The following is a 19,322-nucleotide window of genomic DNA, read 5'->3' on the forward strand; positions in this document are numbered from 1 at the left end:
TTCTTCAAAGGTTCTTCGGTGTTCTCTGAGGAATTGCAAAAAAAGGAAAAGAAAGGGGAAATGTGAAGCTCTTGACACCACCTAGGCAGCAATTTAATTTCTTTTTTCCCCTGTAATGGTAACTACTTCCCAAGGCCTGAGCTGATTATTAATTGCAGGTATTTATTGGGATAAAAATCTTTTATTTCCAGTGTAATCCAATTAGAGCAATGACTGTTACTGCAGGCTTCTGCGAAAGAGGTGATTGCTAATCAAGATTTCTTGGTCACCTTTTGTTGCTTCTCAGAGGCACTCGCTGCGCTTCAGCTTCTTTCTAAACCTGTAGGCTGTTCCCCTCCCCTTCCCCATTTCATTTTCCCTGACTGGCACTCCAGTCCATTAGAGATAACAGGGAGATTATTCTGGAGAATCAAGTTTCACTGCATTTCCTTCTCAAATTGCTGGCAGAATGGGAGTTCAAAATGAATATTTAAACTTTCACATTAGCTGAAGAGGGAAAGTAGAAGCATTTAAATCTGCAGGTTTCTACTCCTTCATCAGGGGAGCAATTGCCATAAGGAGCACATTTTAAGAAAAGTGTTTTTATTAGCAATGGTAAGTAGGAACAACTGTGGAGACCTGCATCCATGTCGCCCTTGCTGTGCAATTCCATGGCAGGAGTTGTGCATGTGTCATCTAAAAGTAGCTTCTCGGTGACATGGAAGGCCGTTTCCTGATGATAGAAATCTGAGAAATTAATTATGCAGTTTTGAATAATGTGGATACAAGTGTTGGCCTCTTCCAGTTGTGGCACAAGCAGACAGCAAACCCAAAAGCTAGTTTGCAAGCAGAGATCTGAATTTCAACAGCTTATGAAATTTACCCAGGATTAGGTGAAGTAGGTATAAATCAGTTAAAATATAAGATCCATATTCAGAAGCAAGCACTTTAAGTGCTGTTATTCCTATACATGTTTAGCATTTCCTTTGTGCACATGTGGCTGTCTTATTTATTCAGCATCTTGTTTTCCTTTCAAGCTGTTGCACTGCTAATAGTGACCTGGCTCCAGCCACTTGGTAGATGCTTTTCAAAAAACATTTATTTGTAAAGCTTGGTGTATTTTTTTGTTTAGTCTCTTTCCTGTGCCGTATCAGAAAGCTCCTTACTGGCTGTTGACGATCTCTTGTGGCATGCTATGGATGAGGCTTTAATAAGACAGATCTCTGTACAGTGGTACCTCGGGTTAAGAACTTAATTCGTTCTGGAGATCCATAATTAACCTGAAACTGTTCTTAACCTGAGGTACCACTTTAGCTAATGGGGCCTCCCGCTGCTGCCACACCGCCACAGCGCTGTTTCTGTTCTCATCCTGAAGCAAAGTTCTTAACCCAAGGTACTATTTCTGGGTTAGCGGAGTCTGTAACCTGGAGCCTCTGTAACCCGAGGTACCACTGTATCCACTTCCCATTTAGATGAAAGTTGTGTGAAGAAACCATAAACGCAGCCATATAACTCTTCCTGTTTCCCCTTATCTGCTCTTAGCAACGTCCCCAGTGTTGGGAGCCTGGCCGATCAAGACTACATTCAGATGAACACTCCCCAGATGAGCACTCCAGTGACACTAAACAGCGCTGCCCCGGCCAGCAACAGTGGGGCGGGAGTATTGCCTTCCCCGGCCACTCCTCGTTTTTCTGTCCCTACGCCACGCACACCCAGGACGCCAAGGACTCCTAGAGGCGGGGGCACTGCCAGCGGGCAAGGATCCGTCAAGTACGACAGCACGGACCAAGGCTCGCCAGCCTCGACGCCTTCCACAACCCGGCCTCTCAATTCCGTGGAGCCGGCCACAGTGCAACCAATCCTGGAAGCCCACAGCCTGTACGTCACACTCATCCTTTCGGACTCCGTGCTGAACATCTTCAAAGACAGCAACTTCGACAGCTGCTGCATCTGCGCGTGCAACATGAATATCAAAGGTGCCGACGTTGGGCTGTATATCCCGGATTCATCGAACGAGGACCAGTATCGGTGCACTTGTGGATTCAGTGCAATTATGAACCGCAAGCTAGGGTACAACTCTGGGCTGTTCATCGAGGATGAACTGGATATTTTTGGCAGGACTTCAGACATTGGCCAGGTGGCAGAGAGGAGATTGATGATGTGTCAGACCACCTTGATTCCTCAGCTGGGAGAGGGGTCCAAAAGAGCCCAGGAGCCCCCAGTAAGCCTCCTCGTCCTCCTCCAGAATCAGCACACCCAGCCTTTCACCTCCCTGAGCTGCTTGGACTACATGTCCGCCACAAGCAGGCAGTCGCTCTCTTACACAAACTGGAGTTACGACAGAGTTCAGGCAGAGAGCAACGACTCCTGGATCGAGTGCTTCAACGCTCTGGAGCAAGGCAGGCAGTATGTGGATAACCCCACGGGTGGGAAAGTGGATGAAGCTCTCGTCAGAAGTGCGACAGTTCACTCTTGGCCTCACAGCAACGGTGAGATTTTGCTTTTCCTTCGGTGTTTCGGAAAACACTTCTGGGTGCTATGGTTAATTATTTTATTTTTATTGTTGTTGTCAAGTGCATTTCAATATAAAGGTGGTTCACAGGGTTAGTTTCTCAAACTTCTGAGTTCACCAACTCATAGAATTGTACAGTTGGAAGCAGAGCCATCCTGGGGTATTTTGCTGCTAGCGGCATAGCAGAAATGCCGCCCCCCATCGCTGCCACCTCTGCTGCATGCCCACCCACCATGTGCCCACTGTCTTGCACCTGCCAACTGCTGCCTAGCAGCAGCAATAGTCACTCAGGTGAGTGCGCAGCGGCAGGTGTGCATTGGGCACCCAGTGTAGGAGGCAGTGGCAGTGAGTGTTGCGTTCCTCTGAGGCTGGATCTGCTGCTGTCTGGAGCCTGGCGCCCTGAGGCAGCTGTCTCACATTGCCTCCTGGGCAGACTGGTCCTGATTTGAAGAGACCCAAAAGGGGCGTGTAGTCCAACCTCCCACAATGCAGGAATCACAGCACATCACTCCTTGATGAGCTTTTAATTTGCCTTCAACCCGAACCCCAAATTCTTGGGAGTGCAAACTAAATAAAGTCAAGAAATATCAGTATACCATCAACACTTATAAATCATCAGTCGCCATTACGAGGAATCTTAAAATGTAAAATTGTTGTATTATCAGATCATCTAATTAAATACAGAGATTCCTCACTGGCAATGGAGGTGAACATGCCCATGATCTTGTAAATTTACTTTTTGACCCTCTTTCAACCCCTTTATTCATGCCCTGCCCACCCTGCACAGTCCTATTTGTTGGCCAGACAAAATTTAATAATTCAGAGAAAGAAAGAGAAGTGGTAGCTCAGAAGTCAAATGCATTTTTTGCATATGGAAGGTCCCAGGTTCAATCTTTGGCATCGCCAGTTAAAAAGATCACATAATGGAAAAATGGCAGAGGCCCTTTGTTGCCTCAGACCATAGAGAGTGGCTGCCAGTCAGAGTAGACATTACTGAGTTAGATGGACAAATATACTGACCTGGCATGAGAAGCGCCTGAAGTTTCCTGGGTTTGTTCATCAGCCCTTTACTGCTGTTCATTTCAAATTCTGATATGATACAGTATTATTCTGCACAAGCAGGGCACTGCAACAAAACGTTGCAGTGTGGAGTTCTTCTATTCGGGGTTCTAACTTCGCAGTTCATTTTGCCCTTCCCTTCCCTGATGCTGACCTACAGCAGTCAGCATTCTATGCCAGCTTCACTTGTCCATTGGACTGTTCTAACATCCATCCCTGGAGACATTTTAAACACTTTCCCAGTTGACCTACCTGTACAATGATGTGATGTTGTGTACCTTTTTTATGTCCATGTGACTTGTCCTCCCCCATTTCTGGAAACTCCATTCCTCCTCCTGGTTTTCATCCCTAGCCCAATTGTCAGTCAATATTCTGAACAGTGGGTTCTCTGTTCTTCTGTACTTACCCAGTGCCTGCTGATAACCTCTCTTTTATGCATGGCTGTTGACATTTTGTTTCGATCAGCAATGGCACTTAAATGATTGAATGTCATTTAGAATGTATGATGCTCTACAATATTAAGCTGTGTATGTTTTGAGTGCCTGTATTCTGTTTACTGAACTCCACTTATTTTAACGACTCGGCAGCCACTGGAAGCATGTAGGTCATGCATGTGATATTCTGCAGAGCCTCTTAACATGTGGACAAGGGACTATGCCCAGTGGCGCTCTCATTCTTTTTCAACTTCAAACTGCTTTTTGAAAGTCACACAAGGTTTTCAAGTGTCTTGCAAATTGCAGGATGCGTGAAAGCTGTGCATGCGCATCTCAGAACTGTGGCTTATGTGCATCTTCTGTAAGATCTTCTTTTGGGTGAGGCTTCTAGAGAACCAACCAAAGTATCATTATCAAGATCAGAGTATAGTGTTGGATACCACCAGGAAGATGAAAAAGACTTCCTTGGAATTTTGAAACTACTATTAATATATTGATGGATAAAAAAGTAAGATACTCTGTGATTATTATTTTTTAAAGCAAGGGAATTGAACCATTTTGGATGCCTGTCACTGTATTCTTGAGTCTAGCTGCTTTGTTGTTGTTTTTCAGTTCTAGACATCAGCATGCTCTCCTCCCAGGACGTAGTACGCATGCTCCTGTCTCTCCAGCCTTTCCTCCAAGATGCCATCCAGAAGAAGCGGACTGGCAGGACCTGGGAAAACATCCAGCATGTCCAAGGACCCCTCACCTGGCAGCAGTTCCATAAAATGGCAGGACGGGGAACCTATGGTACAGCAAACACACCCATACTTTTATTTCTTCGTGCTGGTGCAGGATACCACAGCTTTCTAGATTTAAAAATGGCAGGTGTGAGATGCACATCGACACGTGCGTTATCCAGTAGGCGCCATGCCAGCTGCGTTCCATGCACCATTCACACCCAACAGTTGTTGTGCTGCCTGTGGTTTTCAAGCAAACCATTATTGCTTGATTGCAAGGCATTTCCGGTAAGCTTTCAGTGGAGGAAGTGGCTCCATGGGACGTGTCCGGAGCCATATAGTACTTTTTGCATTGAAAGCTAGTCTTGGAAAGCCTGTCAAAGCTCAGCCTGTGGTGTCTTGAGTCCTCTGACACTTCCTTCCCTGTTGATTCAGGTTCAGAGGAGTCTCCTGAGCCTCTTCCAATCCCCACTCTGCTGGTCAGCTATGACAAGGACTTCCTGACAATCTCTCCGTTCTCCTTGCCATTCTGGGAGAGGCTGCTGCTGGACCCATATGGAGGCCATCGGGATGTTGCTTATATCGTGGTGTGTCCAGAAAACGAGGCCTTGCTTGATGGAGCCAAAACTTTCTTCAGGGACTTGAGCGCCGTATATGAGGTTGGTGAGCAAGAGGGAGTTTCGTAAGGTTTATTAGGACTCTATGCCCTCGCCTGCCCCCCCTGCAATAAAAAAGCAGGTGTCCATGACCGAAATTCTAGCAAACAGCAGCCCTCGTCTTTTGTCTTTCATTTGTGCTCCAATTACACCATCAACATCCACCATGGATTACACCATCAACATCTATTATTGTAAAAATGGCATAGCTAGAGCAGCATGGGAGGGCTAAAGGCAATAATTGCCTTAAAGCAGCCTTTGCCAACCTGGTCCTTTCTGCACCGGTTTTAGTTTGTGACTCATATCAGCTCTAGGAAGCACAAGCGTTCTGAGGCTCATGGGCAGAGCCATAGCTAGGTGATCTTGCGCCCTGGCAGAACTGTCCACATTGTACCCCCTAAGTAAAGGTAAAGGTACCCCTGCCCGTACGGGCCAGTCTTGACAGACTCTAGGGTTGTGCGCCCATCTCACTCAAGAGGCCGGGGGCCAGCGCTGTCCGGAGACACTTCCGGGTCACGTGGCCAGCGTGACATCGCTGCTCTGGTGAGCCAGAGCCGCACATGGAAACGCCGTTTACCTTCCCGCTAGTAAGCGGTCCCTATTTATCTACTTGCACCCGGGAGTGCTTTCGAACTGCTAGGTTGGCAGGCGCTGGGACCGAACAACGGGCGCGCACCCCGCCGTGGGGATTCGAACCGCCGACCTTTCGACCGGCAAGCCCTAGGTGCTGAGGCTTTTACCCACAGCGCCACCCGCATCCCTACCCCCTAGCCACTGTACCCCCTAGCCACTGACAAATTTGCTCTTCTTTCTGCCTCTCCTCCAGCCCGCCCCCCATTCAATTCACCCTCTATTTAAAACATTTTCTTATGAGGCAATAATCAATATTTTTATTTATAGACATATTTATGAACATATTTTAAAGCCAATTTTGTGCCCCTCCCTTTGCTTGCTTATTGCGGGGGCCCCCTCACCACCCCCTAGCTGTGGCCCTGATCATGGGAGTTGTAGATTAAAAACATCCAGAGGACAGCAGGTTGGCAAAGTCCGCTTTAAAGCATCAGATTCTCAAGATAACCAGGTGACAGCAAAAACTGCAATTTTAGCATGGGCAATTAGAATAAGATCTATTGTTTCATTATTGATGTATTTTGTATAGTTAAGTTTTTGCCTCTATCTTCAGTGCACTTCTTTTTATTTTATTGCTATGGCTGGTGGCTGATGCAAATAAAGATTCTTCTGATTCTGATTCAGCAGATTCTCAAAGAAGCAGAAAATTAGTGTCATGCCCGGGGGTGTGGGGGTGTTCTTTGGAGTATACAAACCTTTTTCTTAGCCTAGCACACCAGGGGGATCATGAGGTAAGGAAAAATACCTACAATTCTTTGAAAAATTGGCACATTTGGATTATATGCAATTGCTCATGTTGGTTTTATTTTACTTTTGGAAAGCCCTGTTATTGTGTAGCATTGCCAGTCCATTCAATTTTCTGTTTATTCTCAGAGGCACACTCCTATTTTTTTATTATTTCCAGTCCAAGACAGCAGTAATACTTCAATTATCCACTAGGATGCAGTAATGCTTAAGCAACAAGTCAGGGTGGGTAACAGAAACAGAGACTTGCAATTTCCACAGTTGCTAATATTGTGGAGCAGGAAAGCTTCTGTTGCAATTGCTCACTGTTTTAGTGTGATATCCTGAGAGAGCTCAGAGTGCTTGAGTTCCACTGAAAGTCATGGCAAATAAGCACACTGGCATTGAAATAAACTGCACTTGGGCAAACTTGGATTCTTCTTTTCTGTCCTTTAGGCTTAATTGTGAGCCAGTTGAAATAGAGTGAGAGATGGACTTTTTGTTTCATTTATGCTTTACCTGTGGGACTATCCCATTTTTAAAAAATAAATGCTGGATTGGGGATGCATGTTCAGACCTCTGAAGATTTCTAGAACTAGATCTGTGATTTGTGAATATGTATTACACTACTACAATCAGTTTTCCTCTTTATGTCTCCAGATGTGTCGACTTGGTCAACATAAACCAATCTGTAAAGTGTTGCATGATGGGATCATGCAAGTGGGAAAGACTGTAGCCCAGAAGCTGACAGATGAGCTTGTGAGTGACTGGTTTAACCCACCCTGGGGCAATGAAGACTGTGACAATCATTCCAGGCTCAAACTTTATGCGCAAGTCTGTCGTCACCACCTAGGTAAGTGCAGAGACAGAGTAGTTCGGAGGCAATTCATTTCCACTGGGCTCTTCAGCTTGAAAGCCCAGACACTTCACATTCTCTCAGTGGCGCTGCCTGTCCCAAAGGTTGCATAGGTAGCCAAGAGCAGAAGGACAGTTTTGATGGACTGAACTCTAAAGGTCCATCTAGTTCAGTGTCCTCTTTCCATAGGTGGTCAGCCATGTGCTTCTGGGAAGCATATAAACAGACATGAGGGTAACACCTCTCCTTATACATGGAGCCTAGTTCTCATGGCTAATAGTTATTTATTTTTACATTTCTCTCCCCGGGCTTGTGTTGGGGTGATTTTCTTGTAGTTGCTTAATCTTGGCAGGTATATCCTGTTTTTCCAACCAGCCTGGCTTCTTTTACTGCTCACACTTTGTTCTGAATCTGTTGAGCATTGGCTGAAAAACTGATGTATGTGATGATTCATGAGGTCACTTTCTTGGCTGCTGGATGCGATATCCGATCAAATGGTTATGATTAGCACACTATATTTTCTGGGGCATATAGTGGAAAGAATTGGCATTCTCTGGCTTTCTCCTATGTGGCCCACCTGTAGCCTTCTCTACTTCTCTGTTACTGCTAAGGAAACTCTACTCTGTCCTAAGAGACAAGCCAGAAAGGAGGAAGCGTATACATTCAACATGTCCCTGCTTTGGGATAATCAGGAGATACAACCTTCTAGGCAGATGCCCTCTACTATATGCGGGAACATTGCTCCTTCCTTCAGTAAGATACAGGTTCAGAACCATGCAGCTTTATGTTCCACTCTAACCCCAAGACGTGGGATAGCCTACGGTGTTAACTTTTTTAAAGGCGGGGGGGGGGGGGGAGGAAAAACAGCTTTCTACTAATACGTAACCTCAAATCAAAAGAGAGGTCTGATCAAATTGTGTGTGAAGGAGGAAGGGGAGCGATCATTCCCTGGCCAGTGTGGGGAACATCCTGCACACCAGTATGTGAAAAGTGCCAGCACCTTATTTGGTCCATTGAGTAATGGATGAGGCCTATCCTTCCTAACATAACTCCAGAACAACTTCCAGGATTGGAATTAATATGCTGAATCCTCAGTTAAGCACATACCAGTGAAACCTGTCAGTAACGTAAACAGCCAGTTCCCAGGACATTTTGCAAAATTGGATTTATACATCTGTACTCCTTGGGCTTCCAGAACAAGCAATAAAAAGGAAACTTCATGATTTCCCTTTCCTCCCACTTGTCACACTGCAGGGACTCTGCAGTGCCACTTGACTCCCAGTCAGTAAAGTCCTTATCAAGGAAATAATTCTGTCTGCCTGCCTGACTCTTGTTTTGAAAGCCTAGACTTTGTGGTGCTTTTTTTGCTTGCTGTTGCCAAGGCTTGCCCTTCAGACAGCCTTTTCCTCGGTCATGATTTTTAACATCTTTGCATCTGTGTATTCTTTCAGCACCTTACTTAGCTACTTTGCAACTTGACAGCAGCCTGCTGGTGCCACCTAAACACCAGACAGCACCAGCACCACCACCAAGCCAGGAACAAACGCTACCCGGGAATTCTGCACCGATTCCTCCCAATTCGGCCTGCCTTGCTGCGCCTGGGGCTCCCCCAACTGGCAGTTCTTTCACCCCCACACCCAACGGAGGGACCACAAGCCTCCCAGGAGGCAACAGTTCAACCTCTGGATCCACAGTGCCACAGCTGTCAGCATCCTCCTCAGTGCCCAGTATTAACCAGACAAGCACTACCTCCTCTTCAGGGTTCAGCGGTGGCCTACCTCAAGGTCAAAACCCAATTCTTGGTGTAAATTCTACGGAGAGACCCCAAGGAAGCACAGTCTCCGGAGGAGATGCAGAGACAGGGCATAATTCATCTCAACAGCAGCAAGAAGGACAGGAAAGGTAGGTCCAGTGAGCATTCACAGCAGAGGGTTTTTAGCTCTGTTTCTCTACATGTGTATGTCTGATGTTCTGTAGTTTATCCCTACATACTATATGATGACTGGTGATTTTTGTTGCTGATGACGCTCTGCTCATAATCTTGAATGCAGCATTAAGACTGCTTAAGCCAATTGATTTCAGCTGGTTTGCTTTCCGAGATTTCTTGTCCAATCCTGTCGCCCAAAGGTCCCAAGGCAGATGGAACGTATAAATTCAAACGCAGGAGTAGCACTGTTAAACCAAATCAGAATACGTCAACATGGATGGGATTGCCCCAAACTATAATATTCACCCTGAGAACTCCTTGTTAGAGGGTTTAAGGAGGCATAACTCTGTGTAGAATCATTGAATTGGAAAGGACCCAAACGGTCATTTATTCCCAACTCCCTACTTTGCAGGAACCATAGCTAAGCCTGTGTTCTGCTGCAACCAACGCTTAGGCGTTGGGATAGCCCAAGGTAACCTCGTAGCACTAAGCTGCTGTCTCTTAATAATTCGCTTTTTCTGTGCCTTTGGAGCAAGCCGGTCCTCGTTTCTCAGGCTGCTTCAGGGCCTCCCCCTTCCTTTCCCCTTATGCCTCTTTTCCATAGCCCCCCACGTGCGTAATCTCTTTACTGAAGACGTTTTAAACCAGCACTTAACACCCTGTTCTTTTCTAGTTCTGCAGAGAGGGAGAGGATAGGAATTCCAACGGAACCCGAGTCGGCAGATAGCCACGCCTACCCTCCGGCTGTCGTCATCTACATGGTGGATCCTTTCACCTACACTGCCGAGGAGGAATCCACCTCTGCCAACTTCTGGCTCTTGAGCTTGATGCGGTGTTACACAGAGATGCTGGACAACTTGCCTGAACATATGAGGAATTCTTTCATTCTCCAGGTCCAACTTATCTATTAATATAGAAATTTTTATAGTGGGCCCTTCTAGCCACTAAAACCCATTTAAAAGCAACCTTGGCAGCAGAGATCACAAGTAAAAATGAGCTTAGCAGGCAAAAAACATTTTCATTGGTCGGCAAAAGACAGCCAGAGAGGGGGCTATCTGTGCTTTATGGGGCAAGATATTCCACAGTATTGGTGCAACCACAGAAGCTCTGTCCTCAACAGTGCCTCGACACTCAGAGGGGACAAATAGAAGGGCCTCTTCTTCTGATCTTTGGAAGCAAGGAGGGTGATAAAGGAGGAGATCCCTCAGGTGTCCTGGGCCCAGGCCACTTAGAGAGAGACCGGTTTGCCTCTTACATTTTGAGCCAAATGGTTCTCTTGCCAGCTCATTATGTGCCTTGCTTATATCCACGAACCTGTATTTGGTTTGTAAGTACATGGCCTTTTGCCAGTGGAAATCAGAGCTCTAAATAGAACATAGCATGACATATTGAATATAGCACATTCTCTTCTGCAAGATTCTTCCGGACAGCACAGTTTGTGCAAACGTTTTTAGAGCAACGTGTCTTTTTGTGGGTTTATTGTGGCTTGGGAGCAGAAATTAAATTTATGTAGGGTAGGGTAGATTACATACCCCTAGTAGCAAATATCTCATAGGATGCCTGCACAGGACATCCTGCAGAACCATTCAAATTAAGATCTTGCTTCACACATTAAGGGAACAGCGTGTCCAAGTTTTCTACTCTCAAAAAGCTGCAACCTCCAAAACAGTTTAAAAATTATCAGATTTCTTGCTTGCCTTCACTTTTGTGTATATGGGCAAAAAAAAATTTATTTTATGGGTGCCCCTTAAGTATTAAACATGCGAACAGGTCCTAAGATGAGCCTTATAATCCTGACTTGGTTCCTCTGTCTATCACACTCTAGATTGTGCCTTGCCAATACATGCTGCAGACCATGAAGGACGAGCAAGTCTTTTACATTCAGCACTTGAAGTCTCTGGCGTTCTCTGTCTACTGCCAGTGCAGGCAACCGCTGCCCACACAGATCCACATCAAGTCCCTGACCGGCTTTGGGCCGGCAGCCAACATCGAGATGACTCTCAAGAACCCGGAGGTGAGTGCTCTAACAAACACACACAATAACCAGCCCCACCCTGGAAAGCTGAAACGGAACCCGGTACTTGGCCTGAAGTATCTAATTGCTGTCTTGCACCCAAGTTATCGCAAGAAGCAGGCAGAGGAGGATGCGGCAGTTGCTTTGAATCGCTGCTTGAGAAACCGAGAGCAGCAATAGTCTCCAAGGCTACCGAGGCTGTTTCAATGCATTGAGGAGGTTAACTGCACAGCTGGGTTTGCAGCCTAACCCTGCCACCCTGAATTTTAGAAGCCTCAAACCTGAATGAGCATTTGCTTCCTTTTCACATGTTACTAAACACCTTAATACGTGTCTCTTGGAATGAAGCAAACACACAGATGCATTGTCTCAACACCCTTAGGTCAGTAGAATTTCCAACTGTGCAGATCAACAAAACAAAACAAAACACCACACAGAAATATGACGCTGCAAAAATAATAAATAAAAATGGTGTCAAATGCTGTCTTCCTTGAGCCAAGGATTTATCAGTTGCATAGCGGAACCTGCTCAGTCCAGAATGAGCACCTCCACTGACTTATATATACACTCAGGGTTTTTTAAGTAAGCAGCACAAGAACAGATGTCTACAACAGTGCATCTAACCATAAAAGATGCATATTATTCTGGAGAACTGCATTATCTCACGTGGCTTGACTCTTTTATACATGATATATATATGTAATTCGTGTATTCTTTGGCATGTCATTATTTGAGGAGAAAGGACAATGACCATGCACCTAGCAGTTGAGGCATAAGCTCATGCTTGATGCGAGAAGCTCACTTGGGTCAGAGCTGACAAATTCCACATAGAAATCTGTTTGAACACCATTCCTTCTCCATCTCAGTTCAAAACTTTGTTACATATTGTGATGAGAGAGAGGAGAGAGGAGGGAGTGAATCAATGGGCACAACACCTGTGCTTGCTCTGAAAAAATAATAATACCTATGTTCTGAGCTTGTTTTGAAAAGTTTTTATGAAGTGGCCGCCCCACTATGCAATGGATTTTTATTTACTTATTTGAGGTATTGATACGCTGCTTAATCATTAAGTGGTGTACACAAAGTTACAATTAAAAATAAACCACACAAAGGGTAACAACAAGAAGGGTGCCTGCCTAATCTCAGATGGGAGGTAGTGCCACAGGCGTGGGCATCCAACACTGAATGCACTGCTTCTAACAGTGATGAAAATCTTGAGATATTTGCTGTTTGAGTGTTCAAGGTGTACAGTGCTGGTAGCTCTCCACAGCCCTTGCTTCAGACAAATGGCATACCATAAGCAGAGAGCTACTGTGACCTTAAAAGCTCTTTCACCATCTTACGTGATGTCTTCTTCTTTTTACAGCGGCCCAGCCCCATTCAGCTGTACTCCCCTCCGTTTATCCTGGCACCCATCAAAGACAAACAGACAGAGCTCGGGGAGACCTTTGGAGAAGCCAGCCAGAAGTACAATGTGCTCTTTGTTGGGTATTGTTTATCTCACGACCAGCGGTGGCTTCTGGCCTCCTGCACCGACCTGCACGGCGAGTTGTTGGAAACCTGCATTGTCAACATCGATTTGCCAAACAGGTAGGGCAGAAAATCGGGTTTCTGCACATAGTAGCTGAGCATGCACTTTGCACGCAGAAGGTTTCAGTCATCCGCAGCATTTCCAGTTTTGGGGATCTTGAATGGCTTGGCTTGGCTGGACAAGCCCTCTATTTCCCTGACATCTTAGAGTACTTCTGCTAGCCACAGAAGAGGCAGTACTGTAGTATTATTATTAGTAGAAGTAGCATTAGCATTAATTAATTAATTAATTAATTCCATTTATGGACTTCTTACTATTTAAAATATCTCAAAGCAGTTTATGTACACCATGAGCAAATAAAACCATGTCAAATGATTCACATAGCAAAATGCATAACATCCTTATGCATAAACATAATCTAAAATCAGAGAGCACTACAAGGTCACATAAATATAAAATTTCAAACAACGCAACATACACGCAATCAGCCATCCAATCTCTCTCATCATCCATTTCACACAACCACTGCAACCATTCACACCCTCAAGCATCATCAACCGCCCATACGTAAACTACTCACATTCAACAATATTGCAGCCCACATTTGAAGGGTCACTGCCAAGCATACATAAATAAGATACCCTCTGAAGCAGTACTGGACTCATGACCCATCACTGTCGGACCATCTAATACACCCCTCTCATCTCTCACCTAAGAAGGGGCCAGCTCTATATCAGGCTCTCATCTTGGAGGGCATAGAACTACTTCCATCCACTCACTTCCAACTACAGAATCAGTTGATTAGGTGGACTAGCGGTCTGGCTCCGTTTACAGACAATTCATATAGTCACCCCGATGGCGCTCAAAGTTCTTGTTTGGTTGCCCATGTGAGAAGAAATACTCTTCAATGTGAATCTATACTACTGCTTTCCAGTTCTTCACAGATGGAGCATAAGTTTTAGAAATACCATGAATTCACACCTTAAATTAGGTTATTGCTACCCTAGGCTGAAATACAAAAATAATCTTTTGTTCTCTCATCTTCATAGATCAAGGAGGTGCAAGGTATCGGCCCGTAAAATTGGCTTGCAGAAGCTGTGGGAATGGTGTATTGGGATTGTCCAGATGACATCACTGCCCTGGAGAGTTGTGATTGGACGCCTTGGGCGACTGGGCCATGGGGAGTTGAAAGGTACGCTGACCACGTGCTCTTTAACAGGTTGCAAAGCATAGCAACAGGTACTGGCTTGGGGAACAAAGTTGCTTATTGGTATTATGTTACTTGGAAGAGAACCCTTGATGACAGCACGGCAGTTCAGATTAAAACCACACTAAGCCACAATAGTCTTGAGCTCAGTTTAACCCCCAGTTAAGAAGTCTGGGGGTCTTCACCTGTAGTACAGAATCATGTCTTCTGTTTGCTGAAAGGGAGGTGGGTGAGAAAGGGGGGAGGATGGGGAGAGCAAGTGAGCATGCAGAGCAAAGATTATAAGGAAGGGCATAAAGGGAGAGGAGAGAGCCCTTAAGAAATATGAAGCAGAGAATGATTCTGAGGGAACCAGTGTGTGAATGCAGACAGGGGTGTGTAACCGTGTTGCAGTCAAGCGGGCAAGTTTCCCCTTTAAGTACTGGGTTGAGTACTGCTGGGGCTCTTTGGAGTGTGAGAAGATCCCCTGAGAGACTCTAGTGGCATTTTCTCCCTTGCTTTCCCTTTTCCAGACTGGAGCATCCTGCTTGGAGAGTGTTCGCTGCAGACAATCAGCAAGCAGTTGAAGGAGGTGTGTCGGATGTGTGGCATCTCTTCTGCAGACTCCCCCTCAATTCTCAGTGCCTGTTTGGTTGCCATGGAGCCCCAGGGGTCATTTGTGGTGATGCCAGGTAATAAGCCACACTAGAGTCTGATGTTGTGCTTAGTGTGTTTATCTTCACTTAACATCTCATCCATTTCCACTATTTTTGGTGGGGGTTGGATTTGTTTTCAAAATTATATATCTACTTTGGCATATGTTGAAGTACTGTGCCATGTATTCAGCAGATGTAGTATGAAGAAGCGGCAGGAGGAGATGACATTTCCCTCATTCCATAACCCTCAAATATAAAATACATTGATCTCCTTTTCAGTCTGACTGATGAATATTGTGTTCAGATGAGAGTAAAATTTACATGTGTTGAAGCGGTTCAACTGCCCATCTTTGCTGGATCCTGGGTGCTGGGTGCAAATTTTTGTCAGAGCCCAATCCGCACAAATTGCTTCCCCTTGAATGACCTATGAAAGCATCACACTCTTTTGGTCCACATAGATTGGGCTCCACATGCATAAGCTTTGGGCAAGCATTGTAGCTAACACTTGGATGTCCATTGGACCTAGAGGAAGGAGAGGAGAACCATTAGAGCCCCATTCCCCACTGCATATAGGCTTCTAGTCATTATCAGCTCCTACTCGGGTAACATCATGTAGGGGAGAGCAGGGACGAGCACGTTAAGTGTTCTAAATTGTGCAGGAACCTTCTAAAAGTCCCAGAGGTTCTTTGCTTCAGAGGTTCAGCTGCCAATTAATGGGGAAAGGATGTGCTTAAGAATGTAAGAGCCTTGCTGCTCGATCACGCCAAAGGCCCATCTGTTCTCATTGTGGCCAACCAGATGCTGAAGTGGGAATCTCACAAGCAGGACATGAGCACAACACTGCTTGTGTCTCTAAACCACAATTCTATGCATTCTTGTTACTTTTCAACAGTATCTCTTATAAAATAAAAGTAGCAGCCTAAAGTGTTGTGGGCACCTTCCCTTTATATTTTGATTTTTAAACATTCCCCATTCCTGGAAAGCCTTCCCCCACGGGCATATAATTAAAACCTTTGTCTTCTTCATTGCATGGATATATTGAGTTAGAGAAAAAGGCTGATTTGAATGCAATGGGGAAACCATGGTTTGACCATTTGGTTCTGTGTTCACATTTAAGTTCCTTCACTAACTTCCTTGTTTGGCTGAGCCATGGTTTCCAGTTATGTCCATATCAGCAAGCTTTGCTTTGAACTTGGGTTGCAAATCCAGTTCAACCCATTGTTTCCAATTCAGGCTTGGGGAGGATTAATGTGAACTGGAGATGGCTGATTCAGATGCAACTGCAAACCTTGGTTTGCTTGTACAAAGAATTGTAGAAAGGATTAGTGTGTGAGAGGGAGCAGAAAGAACCCTACATTTTGGTCTGAGGATCAAACAATAGGCAAGCAGCTGTGTTCTGATGGGGCTATGCTGGTATGAGTCCATTTGTTCCTGTTGCTGCTTTTGATAGTCTTAATTTCACACACTTGCACACTCTCTTTTTGATGGTGCCTTGGCCATTCTGAGGCCTGACAAATCTACTCTGCTTCTCTTGACAGATGCTGTCACAATGGGGTCTGTGTTTGGCCGCAGCACTGCTCTTAACTTGCAGTCGTCCCAGCTGAATACGCCACAGGATGCCTCTTGTACACACATCTTGGTGTTTCCAACCTCTGCAACCATCCAAGTCGCTCCAGCAAACTATCCAAATGAGGATGGATTCAGCCCCAATAATGGTAAGTCAGCTGCTGGGCAGCGTGTAGGGAATTGCCCTATAACGTTGATCAAAACATTCTTGCTCTAACAGTCATTGGCAAGCACTGCTGCTTTTATACCAGAAACATGAAGACAAACAATGGGAGCTTCTTGTTCATTGAGAAAAATAGTTTCTTCTTTTTCTGTTCAACTGACTACTTAGCCACATGCTCTTGTTTAGGAAGCCAAATTGGCCAATATTTGCAAGCTGCACATAGTGAAAAGAAGCCAAGCTTCTTTCTTTAATAGCTTTGGCTAATTGCAAAGACTCTGTGTGGTATAGTTTGGCTTTGCTGTGGCTAGTGGGGCCGGTTGTTTTCTGACCCTATAACCATATGCAGCAAATATTTTTTTGTGGATGTATGATTTGCCCTGTTGTTCTGTGATTAGCATCAAGCTGATCAGTCTGCATGCTTGCACTGCGCCTGATTCGTAGGTTTCTAGAGGGCCTGGAATCATGTGACAGGGAGGGATATTCTGGAGAGAGGCAAATAATGCAAGGCCAGCAGAGATATATGGATAAACTACACAGAACCCAGAAGCTCATTTCCCAAAATGGTTCAGCCTTTTGCAGAAGCTTGGCTATTTGTACTATCCCTATACGTATCTCTTAAAATGAAACGGGGAGACGGAGAACAATGTATACCACCTTGAGATCCTTGGAAGATAAAGGTGTTCTATAAATGAAATAAATAAAAATGATTTGAATTATTAAGGTTATATTTGTAAAAGCTGCTTCTGAGTGGAAGAGTGATTTTTTTATTTATTTTAAAAAATCAGTTTATATCCTGCCCTTCCTCCTCTTGAAGAAATCCACGGAGGCAAACACATAATCAGTAAAACAACTCTTCAGCAATTTTCTGTAGGAAAATTAGGAGAATGTTAGTACTTTTCATCTAGAGAGAGAAGAGGCCTTAAAAATGGATGCAAGTTGCAGTAAGAAGGGGGCCCTTCAATGATTGGGGGGGGGGTTAATGCAAAGGCCTGGCTTTGATCTGCTGATGGAATTTAGTGGGCCTCATGGGGGACACCTACCCTCCAGTGCCACTGTCCTTTTATGGCCCCCAAATTCCTCCTGAGCACAGGGCTTCCAAATATTTAACCTGCATTAACCTAGCCTTTGGGGTTTCGTGTGCTAATTGGAGCCATGTCTAAAGGCTAGCATTTTCCAAAATGGTGTTAAGATTTAATTTTCTCAACTCCTTGTTCTATGTTTAATAATTAAAGCCTCTGAAGCCATTAACCCTCTTGTTTGTGCCTCGGAGGCTGTCGAGAGCATGGCAATGGCTTTTTGGTTTGTAGCACACACGTTTGTAGGGAGCAAGCTTAATAAGCCAGGTTAAAAATCACTTCTGGCTGCTGTCTTTGGATGAGGAGGAGGAGAAGGAAGAGTGATAGATTTGTGGGAGGGAAAAGAAATGCTTCGGAGAAGGTGTGGATGAAAAGAGTAGCCAAAAGGCTCCCTCCCACCCCCATCTCTTGGTCTTTCTCTCTCTGCTGCAAATTAACATCATATACTTTCATTTGTACTAAGTCAAAAGTGGTTTTCTTTTTTCTTTTTGACACACACAACCAGCCAACCCAGTGCCCTTGGAAAGGGGAAACCCATTCAGCAAACATTTCGATCTCCTTCGCAAACAAGAGATCTGTGTTTGAAAATATTTTTGGAATCGTTACTGAGCAAGAATTTACTGCCACTAACTTCACTTTCAGCAGGGACTTCCTGGAGAGTACATTAAGAAATGGAACAACCTGAATTTTCATGTGTGGTGCATAAAAAGCACATGAGGCGATGTAGGGGGGGGAGACAGACTTAGGGGTTGGAGAGGGAGGGGAAGTCATGCTGCACAAGTGGAAGTTCTTGCTTGAACAGAATGACTCCCTTGGATCCAACCCTTTCTCAGCCTAATCTGCCTTGCAGGTCTGTTTTTAGAATGAAGTGAGGCATCATCATGTAACACTGTATTGAGCTCCTTTACTGTATGATATAAACATAGTAAAGAAATAAATATTATTTAATTTAGCATAGCCACATGAAATTCTGCTGTCCTGTATTGAGAGCGACAGTAGGGGAGAGGGAGACGGTTCTCAGCCCTGGTCCCTTGACACAAAAGGTTGCAAGGCTTTGAGCCACTGATGAGCAGTTGCCCAATTAGCACGTGCCCTGTTGAAAACGGAGTCCTGGCTACTCTCCTGACGGAAGGGACACCTGTCCAAAGGCAAATGTTGTAAACAACAACCACAAGCAACACGTTGGCTAATAATATACAGTGGTGCCTCGCAAGACGAAAAGAATCCGTTCCGGGAGTCTTTTCGTCTTGCGGTTTTTTTGTCTTGCGAAGCAAGCCCATTGAAGGAGTAGCGCTATTAGCGCTATTGACATTTTAAAGGCTAAAAATGGCTTTTTAAGGCTTGGGGGATTAGCGGTTTTGCTGCTAAAATGCTTTTAGCAGCTTAGCGATTCAGAAAAAGGGGTTTTGGAGCGAACCCCCCCCCCCGAAAATTTTCGTCAATTTTCGTCTTGCGAAGCAAGCCCATAGGGAAATTCGTCTTGCGAAGCGCCTCTGCAGACGGAAAACCCTTTCGTCTTGCGGGTTTTCCGTCTTGCGAGGCATTCGTCTTGCGGGGCACCACTGTACTGACAATATTTTTATAACATCACACTGTTTCAAAATTCATGAACAGATAACATATAATATATGC

The 19,322-nt window shown here is 45.0% G+C and overlaps 1 protein-coding gene across 2 annotated transcripts in view; it reads left to right on the forward strand.

The window, feature by feature from the left end:
- Positions 1-19,322, forward strand: part of MED13L (mediator complex subunit 13L) — a 163,480-nt gene that overhangs the window by 132,512 nt on the left and 11,646 nt on the right. For both annotated transcript variants that reach the window (XM_083417440.1, XM_083417441.1), the window contains exons 17-27: positions 1,522-2,468; positions 4,597-4,776; positions 5,142-5,365; positions 7,376-7,568; positions 9,023-9,473; positions 10,172-10,391; positions 11,324-11,512; positions 12,879-13,102; positions 14,093-14,235; positions 14,763-14,921; positions 16,424-16,600. In XM_083417440.1, coding sequence (XP_083273566.1) covers positions 1,522-2,468; positions 4,597-4,776; positions 5,142-5,365; positions 7,376-7,568; positions 9,023-9,473; positions 10,172-10,391; positions 11,324-11,512; positions 12,879-13,102; positions 14,093-14,235; positions 14,763-14,921; positions 16,424-16,600 — 3,107 coding nt within the window. The remainder of the gene's footprint in view (positions 1-1,521; positions 2,469-4,596; positions 4,777-5,141; positions 5,366-7,375; positions 7,569-9,022; positions 9,474-10,171; positions 10,392-11,323; positions 11,513-12,878; positions 13,103-14,092; positions 14,236-14,762; positions 14,922-16,423; positions 16,601-19,322) is intronic.

This window comes from Podarcis tiliguerta, assembly GCF_965153285.1.
Source record: "Podarcis tiliguerta genome assembly, chromosome: 16".
In the NCBI taxonomy this organism is placed as follows: domain Eukaryota; kingdom Metazoa; phylum Chordata; class Lepidosauria; order Squamata; family Lacertidae; genus Podarcis; species Podarcis tiliguerta.